The following is a 14982-nucleotide window of genomic DNA, read 5'->3' as shown; positions in this document are numbered from 1 at the left end:
TGGCGTTGGCTAGGGTCTCCATCGTTAGGATGTATAGAAAGTGGGAGAGGGGACACCCCTGCCTCGTCCCATTGCTCACTCTGAGCGGGTCAGACAGGGTTCCATTTACTCTGATCCTAGCCGTAGGGTCTTGGTATAGGGCCATGATCCACTGGAGAATCTGTGGGTCCAGTCCAATTTTTCCCAAAGTGGCAGAGAGGAAGGCCCAACTTACCCTATCAAATGCCTTTTCCGCGTCAATTGAAAGGAGACATAAAGGGGTTTTTGCTGCTTTGGCTCTGGCTATTAGGGAAATCGTTTTGATGGCGTTGTCCCTTGTCTCTCTGCCTGGGACAAAGCCAACTTTCTCCAAGTGGATCAGTCTAGGGATTAGGTTCTGGAGTCTGTTTGCTATCAGTTTGGCAAACATCTTAATATCGACGTTTATTAGCGATATCAGTCTATAACTCCCGCAGGCCGAGGGGTCCTTTCCCGGTTTGAGGATGATGGTGATATGGGCTTGCCGCACCTGTTTGGGGAATGGGCATCCTCTATTTACTGGGTTAAATGCTTCTAAAGCAATTGGGGAGAGTTCTTCGGCAAATAGTTTATAGAATCTGGCCGTATAGCCATCTGGCCCTGGACTCTTATTTACTTTTAGATTTTGGATTATATTTAATAGTTATTGGGGTGAAAAGTCTAGATCTAGTTCATCCGCCTCTGCAGATGCCAGGCTCTTGGGTGCATGATTGGATAGATAAGTGTCTATCTCGCTTTTAAGCAGTGGTGTTGTGGATTGGGTGTCTGTGGTGATATTATAGAGATTATCACAGTAAGATTTAAATTCCTCTAGGAAGTCTTCGGTGTTGTGGATCAGATGGCCGCTGGTAGATTGTATTTTGGGTATATACGTAAGTGGGCCCTGGGGTGGAGGGTTCTGGCAAGTTGGTTCCCACATTTGTCTCCATACTCAAATGACCCTTTTTTAAGCTTGTCTCTGAGGGCCAACGAGCGCTGGTCTAAAATCTCAAGGATCTGTTGTCGGATTGATGAGATTTCTGATCTCAGGACTTCGCTTTGTTTGCGTTTGTTAGCAGTTTCCTTGGCTCTCAGAGAGGCTAGTAGGCCCGATAGGGTAGCGGATCTTTTTTTTTTGATTCTGGAACCTTGGGAGATTAACACACCTCTTGGGATACATTTAAGTGTCTCCTGCTTTATTGGCGCGGGTGTTTGATCTGCTAGATGTGACTCTTTGAAGATTTCAATCTCTTTTCTAATTGCGGCGACACAGATGGGGCCTCTTAGGAAATTATCATTTAGTCTCCAGGACTGGTATCTTGGGGTAGATCCCCAGCCCGCAAGACCTCCAAAGACTGGGGAATGGTCCGACCATGATAGGTCTCCGTGTGAGCAGGACGGGGCACTATCGAGAAGACTATGTGAGATCAGAAGATAATCAATCCTGCTGTAGGAGTTGTGAGCTGCTGAATGGAAAGTGTAGTCCCGAGACTCTGGAGTAGGATTCTCCATAAGTCAACTAGCTGTAGTGTGTCTAATTTATTCTTAAGAGCCCTGGTTGCCGATCGGGAGACGAAGGACTTATACAAAGAGGAGTCCACGGTGGTGTCCATTACCATGTTAAGGTCTCTACCCAGAATTATTCTTGATCCATCTGCGAAGTTGGTCAGGGCCTTCAGCACTCTTGTTGCAAAAGGTACTTGGTTCTGGTTTGGGAGATAAATATTGGCAAAGGTGATTACAAAGCCTAGTATTTCCAGCTTGAGGAAAATATACCTTCCTCCCAGGTGGATCACTGAATCGATTTGTTGATTCTGGAGGGTTCTATGAAGGGCGATGCAGACTCCTCCCACCTTTCTGAGGGGGTCGGGGCCATGTAGCCAAGTTGGGTAGTACGAGGAGGAACAGATTGGCACACCCCCCCGCTTTGAAATGGGTCTCTTGCAACAGAGCCACCATCACCTTTTTTCTGTGGAGATGGTAGAGGAGCTGTCTTCTTTTCTGTGGGCTGTTCAGCCCTTTAGTATTGAATGAGTAAAAGGTTAAATTCGCTATTCAAAATTCAGTATGGGGGTGGGTGGGTGCTTTCTTTCTCTCTTGAATGGGTTGGAGGGGGGGACCTGCTGTGGAAGGGCACATGAGGAAAGAGGAAGTGGGGGGAAAACAGAAGGGCGAAACATACAACATAAATGTAAACGGAAACGAAAAGGGGCCACTGTATATCCCCTAGAACTAAAGGTCTGCCTAAGCTTGGTTATGGGTTTCTAGGGTATCAGTGGTCTTCTCCTGCGCCTCTTCTACTGCCTCTACTCTCTGGCCTATTTGTCGGATCTAGTGTTGCAGGAAAGCCATATCTTCCTTACGGACGTCTTCCAGTTGCTGGAATAGAGCATCCATGTTGTCCTGGGTCGGGAGAGCCTTGAGGCGTTTTTTTCCAATCCCAGTCTTCATCTTCCACCTGCGTGGGGGGGGGGGGGGGGGGGGGGGGTTGGGATCTGGGTGGATTGTCTAAGTGTTGATATTTGACTCTCTCTGTTACTGGGTTCCCCCTGGTCGTTTGACCCCTGTGTCGATTTGGGTTTTGTTGCAGCCTGGAAATCGGTCTGTCTGGGCCTCTTCTGAATAGCGCTTTTTTAGCGGCAGTGGGTCACTTTGCTGCGGCTGAGACATTACTGTAGCTGGCTTGTTGGGGTAAGGGTAAGGGCTGTTTGCGGAGCCCATGGTAGGGCCTCTCTGCCCGGAGTACAATTCTGAGAAACTGTGCGGCGGTGGGGAGCTGAGCAGTGACGTGGAGCCGTGCGTTGGTGGGGAGCGGGCGCTGGTCTGGGGTGAATCTTGTTGTGGGGGTTCTCCCCCATTCTCTGTGTGCTGCGGGAGTCCCTTATTTGGTTTCTCTCCTGCACAGGGCTTACTGCTCAGAGGGGTCGTTGCTGTCTACCTCTGTGGCATTAGGGACCCTTTGGACAAGGGGCCTGATGTGGGCCTCCTTCCTCCTGTGCTGCATGCTTTTGCTCCTCTTCTCCTGAGGGTTTCTCCATAGTAATGTGAGGGGGGGCTACGTGTGCCCCAGGGGACCCTGGCTCTGGGCTGTTTATGTCTCCCCACTCCTCTGTAGCTTGCCTGCCAGCTGCACTCACCGCTCCTGCCGCCTTGGATGCTGTGCCACTGTCCCGGCTCGCAGCTCCTCCCCTCCCCCCCTCTTCACTGCCGCCGCGAGTACATGGGGTACACTTCCCGCCGTCTCGGAAGCTGTGCCTCTGTACCGGTTCGCCGCTCCTCCTCTCACTCCCTCCGCGAGGCCGCTTGTGAGTACCGGGGATTCGCGTCCCGCTGCCACGGGTGCTAAGTCTCCGTCCCGCCATGCCGATCCTCCTCTTCTCCCCTCCGTGCGGCCACCGGCGGGTATCGAGGTATCTCTTCCCACGGACGATTCTTCGCTGATTCCACTGTGGTGGTGGCTGGTAGTTCCAGGGTCTGCTGTCGGACTAGCGCGGCCTCCAAGTCTGCCCTGGGCTCTCGCTCCATGCTGCTGGTCGAGGTCTGATTCAGGGCTTGATTGCTGCGCTGGAAGTGCTGCGGGCGCCATCTTGGGAGCGGCCGCGTGGGACTCCGCTCCCGCTGTTCTTCTCAGGAAGACGGTTATATTTCTTCTGGGGTCGTCCAGGGAGGTCTGTGATGCTCCCCTCTTCTTCCCCCTCGGCATGTTCGTTAAAAGCCGGGTCTGGGTCATCCGCATTAAGGATAACTAGGGCCGGGTGCTGGAGCCGAGCAGAGATGTGTCCTACTCCTCCATTAGCTGGCCACGCCACCGCTGCTTTATTTTTTTAAACATTTTTGGGGTGTTTTTGTTTTTTAAATGCTGCTCTTCACAGACTCTCCAAAACCTCTTCTAAAGCTCCTCGTGTGAATGTAGCCTCACTGCAATGTGATTAACTAATGTAGATCTAAGGAGAAATGCACACATTAAAGGAGATGTCCCGAGGCAGCAAGTGGGTCTATACACTTCTGTATGGCCATATTAATGCACTTTGTAATGTACATTGTGCATTAATTATGAGCCATACAGAAGTTATAAAAAGTTTTTTACTTACCTGCTCCGTTGCTAGCGTCCTGGTCTCCATGGTGCCGACTAATTTTTGGCCTCCGATGGCCAAATTAGCCGCGCTTGCGCAGTCCGGGTCTTCTGCTGTTCTCTATGGGGCTCCGTGTAGCTCCGTGTAGCTCCGCCCCGTCACGTGCCGATTCCAGCCAATCAGGAGGCTGGAATCGGCAGTGGACCGCACAGAAGAGCTGCGGTCCACGAAGATAGAGGATCCCGGCGGCCATCTTCAGCGGTAAGTATTGAAGTCACCGGACCGCCGGGATTCAGGTAAGCGCTGTGCGGGTGGTTTTTTTAACCCCTGCATCGGGGTTGTCTCGCGCCGAACGGGGGGGGGGTTTAAAAAAAAAAAAACCCGTTTCGGCGCGGGACATCTCCTTTAAGAAGTTCTTGTATTCCGTGTATCCTTGTGCGTTGGAAGCTTACTGATCCCCTCACAGTGATGGTAGAGCTCTAAAACATACCAGCTGTAAACAGAGATTACAGTGCAGTTACCTCCAGTATTAGTGATTACAGTGCAGTTACCTCCAGTATTAGTGATTACAGTGCAGTTACCTCCATTATTAGTTATTACAGTGCAGTTACCTCCAGTGTTAGTCATTACAGTGTAGTTACCTTCAGTGATCACAGGTGATGTGTCCTCTGATTGTGGTCATCCATTTATCTTCTTTCTCTGGGCCCAGACCACCATGAAGACTTCTTCCAGCTTTGACTTGTCCCTGCACACTCTGTCCATCCTGACACTGCCCCAATTAACCTCTCAGTAACTCCCCTGTAGTACTAATGCATCTTCTGTGGTCTGGCAAATTAGTAATGTCTCTTTCCCTTTAATTAAGAAGTCCCTTTGTGCCTTTACTAAGCTGTAATGCTGCCTTTGTTGCCCTACTTAGTTATAGTGCCCCCTATGTATCACCCAGAGTGGCTTTGTTCCTAGCATCACCTGACTCTGCCCCCTCTCCATCCTTGCACCCAGCATGTCTGGGGTTTGTGGGACAAGTCAGGTAATGCTGTGAACAGCGTGGGGCTGTGTGGCAGTCCTGTCAGTCAGGAAGACAGAAGATGGCTGATAATGGTGCTAATGAACTGGGGGTCAGCAGTGGGGGCCGAGCAGTGGGGTGTGGAGGGGCTGTGTTAGGGCTCAGCTAGGGTGCGGAAGGGAAGAGGAGGGAATGCCCGGTAATTGTATTATTATAGTGGATTTTGTATGATATTACATTGTCTCGTCTTCTTCCCTTTCAGGATCCTCCGCTGATATCTTCTATATCAGATAATTATCCTGATTGACCCGACAAGGATGGATAGGAACCGGGACAAGATGGCGGAGAGTTTATTCAGCCTCACCCTAGAGATACTCTTTCAGCTTACAGGAGAGGTGAGAGCAGGGGCGTACCTAAACGCTCAGGGGCCCGGGTGCAAAAGTTCAGCTCAGGGCCTCCCCCACCCCCTATACCCATGCCTAAATCCTGCACTACAGGAAAACTTGTTTGTAGCCCCTTGGGCCACTCTCTCACACCGCTCTTTACCGCTATTAGCACGGCGCCCCGAGCGTCATGCTAACCACCATACAATGCTCCCATTGACCTTAATGGGGTTACTCAGACCTGAGCTTGAATGCAGTGTCCCTAATGCCACGATTTTCGAGAGCTGTCTGTTCTATTTTTGTGTTTTTTAACGTACCTCCTCACGCATCACAATGGTGGGGTGCATTTAGAAGCGCTGTCAAATGTTGTACCATGCGTTCAAAAACTCCACTAGAACTTGCAGTAAAAATGCCACAATTTAGAACTGTGTTTTCTGAACGCATGTGTGAGAGCGGCCTTAGGGTGTGTTCATGCTTTTTGTTATACTTTTGAAATAAAATAAAAGAATACATTTTAAAAAACTGCATGCGGTATTCAAAGACCACATACGTTTTTAAGATGCTGCATACACTATAAGAAACTGCAGGTGTTTTTGATGCATTTTTTAATTGTGTGCAAAATGTGCAATTATATACAGTCTATACAGGGAGATGCATAACTATATAGCAGTGATGGACAGATAAGGTAGATAGATAGATGAGAGAGGTAGGTAGATGAGAGTGTGGTAGATGGCTGAGAGGTTCACCATCTTGTCTGTATTTTCTGTATTTTTATAAGCTGTGAAGATGCTATATTGTGTCTCTAATCTAATCCTCTGGGGGGAGGGAACATCGCCCCCCCCCCTTCCTCCACGAGAATTGAAGGAGCAGTGCTTTGTGTCCAAAAACTGGTCAAACTGTTTTTTAACCAGTTGAAAACCTATCTAGGAATGCCTTTATGTAAAGGGACAGGAAATGGCTGGTTGGAGAGAAACACAGGAAGTATTTCCTTCGGACAAGTCAAGAAAGAATAGAGCATGCTCAGGGGAAGCTCCTCCCTTATATAAACTTTTACCCGCCTAAATAAAAGGAGAACCTTGGCACACATGATTTAGACGTGTGCTCTTTTAAAGGGGTCTCCAGGCCTGTACATTATTCCTATCTAATATGGCACCCACAGTATATCGAATAGCGAAAATTGCGCTAACAAGAGAGACAGGTAGGTAGATGGAGAGATGGATGAGAGAGGTAGGTAGATCTATAAATGACAGAGATAGGTAGGTAGATAGATGAGATAGGTAGGTAGCTAGATGAGAGATAGATAGGTAGGTAGATGAGCGAGCTTGGTAGATAGATAGATGAGAGAGATAGATAGATGAGAGTTATAGGTCGTTAGATAGATGGATGAGAGAGACAGATAGGTACATACCCCGGACCAGTTCTCTGTGTGAGGAGACCAGCAGGCACAGAGATGCTGTACACTGTGCAGGAGTGCATGGGTATGACATCATCATCAGCTTCCTCTGTTCCGAGCCATGTTATGTTTGTGCCTGCCTGCCTCTCTCCTCCTCTTCTGCTCTTCCGTTGTCTGACTCGTAATAATCACGCGGCTGGCAGTACGACAAGCCGGTAATGCACTGTATGTGCATTTGTATATGGCGGAGGGTGGCCTCTGGGCCCCCTCTGTGCAGGCACCGCATCGCTATTGCGACCCCTGCGACCATGATCGGTATGTCAGTGGGTGAGAGATTCTGAATATGACGTCACGTTCCATCATTCTTATCTATGTCAGTCTCTGGTCACATCTACGTCAGAGGACTTACTGCCAATTCAGTCTTTCTGCCACTTTCACATGAAGCATGATTACTACGGGCTTTCCACAGTGGTAGCTTGCAGCTATTACGCAGTAAATACGCAGGGGCCAAATCCACATCTAAGCCCGCCTGCACACAAAGAGGTGGATTTCTGTATGCGGTAGCCCACAATGGAGTCTGACCATGTGCCCGGCTGGCATCTGCTCGTACCTGTCTATTCTGTTCTTCATCTGTACTGCGGATGGTCCACACGGCTCGCTGTCGGACACGCACTGTACAGCTTTTTTTTCTCAATTTTTTTCCCCACACCGTTGCTAGGTGATGAATTGGAATCTGTGATCTGTCAGTTTCAGATGGACCGCGGGTCGAGCGGTTTCCATTAACTTAAATGGAAGCCATCCATGCTAACATCCCACGAAAATGAAATGTGCTGCGATATTTCCTCCGCTCGTGGAAACCGCAATTTGTTTCCGTAAGTGTGCAGGAAAAAGCCTTTTTCCGTAGCATGCTATGGATGGTATTTGGTGCAGACATCGGCCATGGAGTCCTTAATGCAAATCCGTTCGTGTGCAGGTGGCCTAAATGGCTCGTATTATGCTGCGGACTTACTTGCCAAACTTCTGTGGATTTTATCCTTTGTTCTTCAGGGGTTCAAAATCGGCAGCATAAATCCGTAGTATAAATAGTCTCGCTGCGGATTTAGAATCTGCCGCAGTTCTCAAAGACTAAGTAGATTTGTTATAGAAAATACCGGCACCGCGTGAAAGACATTTTATACATCTCCCCCGCATGGCCTGTACTGTAAATGCTGCAGCCAAGTGTGAAGACGGCCGGAATGCTGGAAACTATTGCAGCTGGTAAAATGCCGAACAGCCAACAGAATAGAACTGTCAGGGTAATCAATCAGTACAGCATCAGTCAAAACCCACCCTAATGTCCCGTTGTCGACGGTAAAGGAAAAACACCACACACAGGTCTGGTATGCTTCCCTGTACGGGAGTAATGGCCAACACTTTACTGGCTTACACAGGGCTTTATACCCTCCTGTTGCTACACAAAGCATATAGCATCTAATTGGTCCAGATATATAGCATCACCATATATGTCCATAATACTGTCCATAGCAAAAGTTAATCAGACAGGCGGCTGTATCAATCACATGTTCCTTATTCATAGCAGACACTTCTCTTTTTTTCCTCAGTCCTTCGAGCAAGATGTTGCAAGTTCCTTAAACTGCCAAGCTAATCGCCGTTCTATCTTGTTCCTCTTTGTAATTTTCCAAGATACAGTCTTCTCCGCCTTGCAGAAGCCTTTGTCGTATCTGATATGATTTTTTAAGAATGCATATTACATATTTTGAATATTACGTTTTTTGTCACAAAGCATTGCATAGAATTTGCACGCAGGTCTAAAGATATAAAAACATATAGCAATATATACACGTGCCCTCACAGAGCAACAGAACTGATGAACACAGATGTGAAGTGCCGACATAACTGCCGGACCAGACTGGGAGGACTCTAGAAATGTCTGCAGGGATATTTATGGATGTATTTCCCAATAAACAGGATTACACGGTAGTGAAGAAGACTTCTAGTGATGGCTGTCAGGCCCCGGTGTCTGATGGATGGGGAAGACCCCTGAGCCCAATCACAGGGCCTCCACCTCGCCCCCTGATACTTGAGGAGATCAATGAGCAGAAGATCCTAGAACTCACCAACAAGATGATTGAGCTGCTGACTGGAAAGGTGATGCGGCTGGGAATGCTGGGACATTATACAGTAACGCTATGGCGGTATAACGTGTCTGGGTGATGATGGTATCATTGTGTTGTCAGGTTCCTATAAGGTGTCAGGACTTCACTGTCTATTTCTCCATGGAGGAGTGGGAGTATTTGGAAGGACACAAAGATCTGTACAAGGACATCGTGATGGAGGACCACCAGTCCCTCCCATCACCAGGTAATAGACAGGACTAAATCCACATGGCCTTTATTTGTATGTAGAGAATAAATTCAGTGGCTGTCTGTGTTTTCTGTAGGTAGATCCACTAAGAGAACAGCAGCGGAGAGATGTCCCCGGCCTCTTCTTCCACAGGATGATCAGGTAGATGGAGAGAAGGTCTCATGAAATCTTCCCTCTTGTGTTTAGTCTTATTATATGATTGATACTTGTGTAATGAGAAAGCTGGAGATGGCAGGATTACAGCCGACCGCAGACATTAGATCTCCACATCTTATCACTATTTTCTGGTTCTGGAGACTTCTGATTGGAATAAAGAAGCAACAGGTTGGAGTTATACAGGAGACCTGCAGCTATTTGGCCCAGATCACTACTGCTATCATGTCATTCCGACTCCTCATACTAATTAATGACCTTTTCTGGCCATATAAAACCTTCCACACGACTTCTCCAACTGTGTGATGACTTTTACAATATTTATTTCACAGCTGGTGAAACTGGAGGATGATCTGATCCCCATTGATGCTACACAGAAACATGAGAGGGGGTATCAGCCGTGTAAGGAGGGGATTCCTACAGATGACCCCCCAGGTGAGACTGCATGTAGAGAAGAGTCTGTGTTGTCGGGGTTTTCAGCTGTATATTCCCTTATTCAGCCAAAATCTATATATATAAAGGCAAAAGCCATCACTGACTGACTGACTTGCCACTAGTTCTCTAACTTCCCGATGTCGGACAAACATGAAATTTGGCACAACGATTTTTTAGGTCCAAAATAGGAAAAGGAGTCATTACTCGATTATTAAATGTTAAGTGCAAAAAATAAGTTACCCCCTATGTTATATTACTTCCCGGAGACGTACAAGCGTGAAATTTGGCATGAACATTCTTTCGGTTGTAAGTAGGAAAAGTCAAGGGGTGGCAACTTGATTATTCAATTCTAAGTGCAAAAGTAAGTGACCTCATATGTAATGTAACTAATAACACACGTATGAACTGCACAAACATGAAATTTGCCACAACCATTCTTTATGACCCAATGGGGAAAGTAAAGGGGTTGCAACATTAATATTTAATTCTAAGCGTGAAAAACTGAAGAGCCGCCATACATTACATAGTTCTTTTCTCAGAAACCATAAAGCCTAGGGAAATGATTTGTATACTGAGGAGAATCTAACTGATCTCTGTGTATATATACTCAGGAGAATCTACCTCACCTCTATGAGTATATACTGAAAGGCTATAAAGTACATAAGGAAGCCGCCATGCACTGCAGGGATGGAGCCTCTAAGGCCAAGAAGGGGCTGCAACCTCCAGTCTGGGGGTAAATTTGAATAAAAAGGGGCTTTACCTTTAAAAGTAAAATGTGAGGAGAGTGGTAGGGGTTGCACATTCTGCAGAGGGACATTGCTACATACAGTCTGAGGAGAATCTAACACTCCTATATGTGTATACATATTTTATTCCTTGGTTTTCAAGTAACTATGACTTCATTTTCCCTGCGAACAACATGTAAACACCTGTACTAAATTAACTCAGGCGAAGCTGGGTATATCAGCTAGTATATATATATAAAGATGAAAACACTCACTGACTGGCAATTAACTCTCTTACTTCCTGGTGTCGTACAAACATAAAATTTGGCATGACCATTCTTTAGGTCCTAAATAGGAAAACGAAAACATTCACAACTTGATTATTCAATGCTAAGTGCAAAAGTAAGTGACCGCCTATGTTATGTAACTTCCCAGTGTCGTACAAGTGTTAAATTTGCAATGACCATTCTTTAGGTCCTACATAGGAAAAGTAAAGGGGTCACAACTTGAGTATTCAATTCTAAGCTTGAAAAAATCTGTGATACATAAAGCTTAAGGAAATGATTTGTATAATCTACCTCATCCTATGTGTATATACTGAGGAAAATCTAACGCCTCTCTGTGCATATACTGAAGAGAATCTAATGCTTCTCTGTGTATATACTAAGGAGATGCTATCACACCTCTCTGTGTATATACTTTTGAGAGTCTACCTCACCTCTGTGTGTATATACTGAGGAGAATCTAGCTAACCTCTGGGTGTATATACTGAGGAGAATCTACCTCACCTCTGGGTGTATATACTGAGGAGAATCTACCTCACCTCTGGGTGTATATACTGAGGAGAATCTACCTCACCTCTGGGTGTATATACTGAGGAGAATCTACCTCACCTCTGGGTGTATATACTGAGGAGAATCTACCTCATCTCTGGGTGTTGTAGCAATGCAGGTGGAAACACACCTGGCTACGACCAAATGCTGAGCGTCTTGTCTTTATTTAGACTTGATGAAAAAAACAAAAATTACTGGCATTCTCCAGATAACAGAAAGTTCAAGGAAAGTCCTTTTAAATAAGCAGTCCAGCAATAGTAACACAATAGTCTTTGTAAACGCCAAAAGGGCAAAGTAAAGCAAACCTTCCCAGCAGCGTGGTGCAGTGTCTCCAGCTCAGCACTCTCTGTAAGCCTCTGCTGCTCACACAGGACACACCTCCCTCTTCAGACTGCAACCTGCACCCATTTATGCACCTCACCTACTTGGGCCAGGTGAAACTGAGTACTGGAGTGAGAGACGGACCGGGTTTACCTCACAAATGCTAGTAGTCTCTGTGATATGTACCGTCCGTCCCACACTTTACCTCTCACTCTACTACATACCTCCCCCCTCTGCCCCAAGCCAGGGGGCTGGGCACCAACCATCAAACAATAAGCCCTTGAGAGGGCATCTGCATTACCATTGGTTTTTCCTGGCCTGTGTTAAACTTCAAAGTCAAACTCCTGTAAGGCCAGGAACCACCTTGTTACTCTGGCATTGTTCCCTTTCCTCTTGCTCATCCACTTTAGGCGGGCATGATCTGAGACCAGCTTAAATTTCCTACCCAGTAGGTAATATCTCAGCGCGTCTAGTGCCCATTTTATTGCCAAGGCCTCTTTCTCCACTATTGCATAATTTTTCTCACACGGGGTAAGCTTCCGCCTTAAAAACATGACAGGATGTTCTTCCCCATTAACCGCCTGTGACATAACGGCTCCCAGACCCACATCAGACGCATCTGTATGGACTATAAATGCTTTCTTGAAGTCAGGCGCCACCAACACAGGCTGCTTACACAATGCACGTTTCAATTCTACAAATGCCTTTTCTGCTTCTGGTGACCATTGTGCCATTACCGACTTTCTCCCTTTCGTGAGTTCTGTTAACGGGGCTGCCATAGAGGCAAAATCAGGGATGAAACATCGGTAATAGCCTACTATCCCCAGGAAGGCTCTCGCTTGTTTTTTTGTCAGGGGTTGGGACCAGTTCTGTATGTCCTCTATTTTATTGCATTGAGGTTTTACCAAAACCCTTCCGACTATGAAACCGAGGTATTTAACTTCCTCCATGCCTAAGGCACATTTTTTTTTTTGGTTTATCGAGAAACCTGCTCTTCTGGGAGAGTCCAGTACTGCCTGAACTTTACTGAGGTGGCTCTCCTAATCCCGGCTAAATATTACGATGTCATCCAGGTAAGCTGCTGCGTATCGTTTCTGGGGACCTAGCAATCTATCCATCACTCTCTGAAACGTGGCAGGGGCATTTTTCAACCCAAAAGGCATTCTCCTTTATTGGAAACAGCCATCTGGAGTTGAAAAAGCTGTCTTCTCTTTAGCTTCCTTTGTGAGGGGAATTTGCCAATACCCTTTCGTTAAATCTAGGGTGGTAATGTACCTGGATGGGCCTAACCTCTCAATTAGTTGATCCACCCTGGGCATGGGGTAGGCATCCGACTTTGATATCTCATTGAGCTTCCGGTAATCATTACAGAACCGCCATTCCCCTGAGGGTTTAGGCACCAGCACTATTGGGCTTGACCATCCACCCTTAGACTCCTCGATTACCCCCAGTTCTAGCATTTTTTTTATTTCAGCAGACACTATCTCTCTACGAGCCTCAGGAATTCAATACGGTTTTTGGCAAACTTTTACTTGGGGGTTTGTGAGAATCTCATGTTCAATGACCTTGGTGCGACCCGGCAGGTCAGTAAATAGGTCCTTATTGCGCTGCAGAAACTCTTTACATTGTTGTACCTGGGACTTTGACAATGCCTCAGCTATTGTCACATCATGGATGTCACTCGCTGACTCCATAACCAAACATGGTCTGTCCAGAGTCCTGCTGCTTCCTGGCTTTCAACAGGTTCACATGATATATTTGTAGAGGTTTTCTTTTCCCCGGCTGATGAACTTTATAGTTGACCTCACCCACTTTCTCTACGACCTCATAGGGCCCTTGCCACTTGGCCAGGAACTTGCTCTCTACCGTTGGGACAAGCACTAGTACCAGGTCCCCCGGGCTGAATTGCCTGACCTTTGTCGCTCTATTATACACACGGGCTTGGCTTTCCTGAGCCCTGAGGAGGTGCTCTCTCACCAGGAACATGACTTTAGACATTCTGTCTTGCATCTGGGCCACATGTTCCACCACACTTCTATGCGGAGTACCCTCGGCCTCCCACATTTCTTTGGCAATATCAAGTAATCCACGGTGTTGTCGCGCATATAACAACTCAAACGGCCTGTGAATGCTTGTGGGACCTCTCGGATGGAGAAGAGCAGGTAGGGAAGCAGACAGTCCTAGTCTCGTCCATCCTTCTCTACCACCCTTTTCAACATACTTTTTAGGGTTTTATTAAACCTCTCTACCAACCCGTCGGTCTGGGGATGATAGACAGAGGTACGTAACTGCTTAATTTTCAGCAGTTTGCAGAGTTCCTGCATCACTTTGGACATAAATGGAGTCCCCTGGTCCGTTAGTATTTCTTTTGGTATACCCACTCTGGAAAATATATAAAACAATTCTTTTCCACTACTTTTGGAGGAAGTATTCCTCAGTGGAACTGCTTCTGGGTACCTGGTTGCGTAGTCAACTACTACCAAAATAAACCGGTGACCCCTTGCCAACTTTACCAAAGGCCCTACAAGGTCCATGGCAACCCGTTCAAATGGCACTTAAATTATATGTAACGGGACCAATGGGCTCTTAAAATGTGGAGCAGGAGCGGTCACCAGGCAGGTGGGACAGGATTGGCAAAACTCTGCTATTTCCTTGTAGCAGCCTGGCCAGTAGAATCTCTGCAAGATGCGCTCCTGCGTTTTTTCAGCCCCCAAGTGGCCCCCTAATATGTGCCAAATGTAAGACTGTGTGTCTATAGAAATCAGGTACTAGAAGCTGCTCCACTACCTCATCTCTAATTTTGGCAACTCTGTACAACAACTCGTTTTTAACGGCGAAGTGAGGGAAGCTCTTTGCTGCCCCTGTACTCTGCGGTGCACCATTTATAACAGACACATTCTCAAACGCATATTTCAAAGTCTGGTCATTAATCTGGGCAGATCCAAAATTATCCGGTGCCAACTCAAGATCAATCATCTGAGGTTCTGACGGCTCCTCGTCCTCAGTTACCCCTGCAAAAGGCAACTCGTCATTAGGGACTCCATTGTCCTGGTTACCCTGCGGTAACAAATTAGTCCATAAGTTCCAGAAGAGGGGGACGTCTCTCCCAAGGATAACCGGGTGGATCAAATTTTTCACCACCCCAACCTTGTGTGCACACACTCCAGAGTCAGTGTCTATGGATACCTGGGCAACTGGGTACCCTTTTGTGTCACCATGTATGCAAATAACCCCCAGTTTTTTCCCCTGGAGTAATACATGGGGAAAGGAGGCCTTGATCAGCGTGGCCAAGCTCCCTGAGT

At 46.9% G+C, this 14982-nt stretch overlaps 1 protein-coding gene across 5 annotated transcripts in view; it reads left to right on the top strand.

Annotated features, from left to right (window-relative positions):
- Window positions 1-14982, top strand: part of LOC136624337 (gastrula zinc finger protein XlCGF57.1-like) — a 721853-nt gene that overhangs the window by 530958 nt on the left and 175913 nt on the right. Inside the window, exons 1-3 of one of the 5 annotated variants that reach the window (XM_066598273.1) lie at window positions 8783-9210; window positions 9290-9354; window positions 9699-9801. The exons of 3 other annotated variants lie outside the window; for them this stretch is intronic. In XM_066598273.1, coding sequence (XP_066454370.1) covers window positions 9063-9210; window positions 9290-9354; window positions 9699-9801 — 316 coding nt within the window. In that variant the 5' untranslated portion in view covers window positions 8783-9062. Of the gene's footprint in view, window positions 1-8782; window positions 9211-9289; window positions 9355-9698; window positions 9802-14982 lie in introns of those variants that run through there. One more of the 5 variants, XM_066598272.1, reaches the window with a different exon arrangement.

Source organism: Eleutherodactylus coqui, chromosome 4 (assembly GCF_035609145.1).
Source record: "Eleutherodactylus coqui strain aEleCoq1 chromosome 4, aEleCoq1.hap1, whole genome shotgun sequence".
In the NCBI taxonomy this organism is placed as follows: Eukaryota; Metazoa; Chordata; class Amphibia; order Anura; family Eleutherodactylidae; genus Eleutherodactylus; species Eleutherodactylus coqui.
Note: the sequence above shows the minus strand (reverse complement) of the source record. Positions and strands in the feature narration are given on the sequence as shown.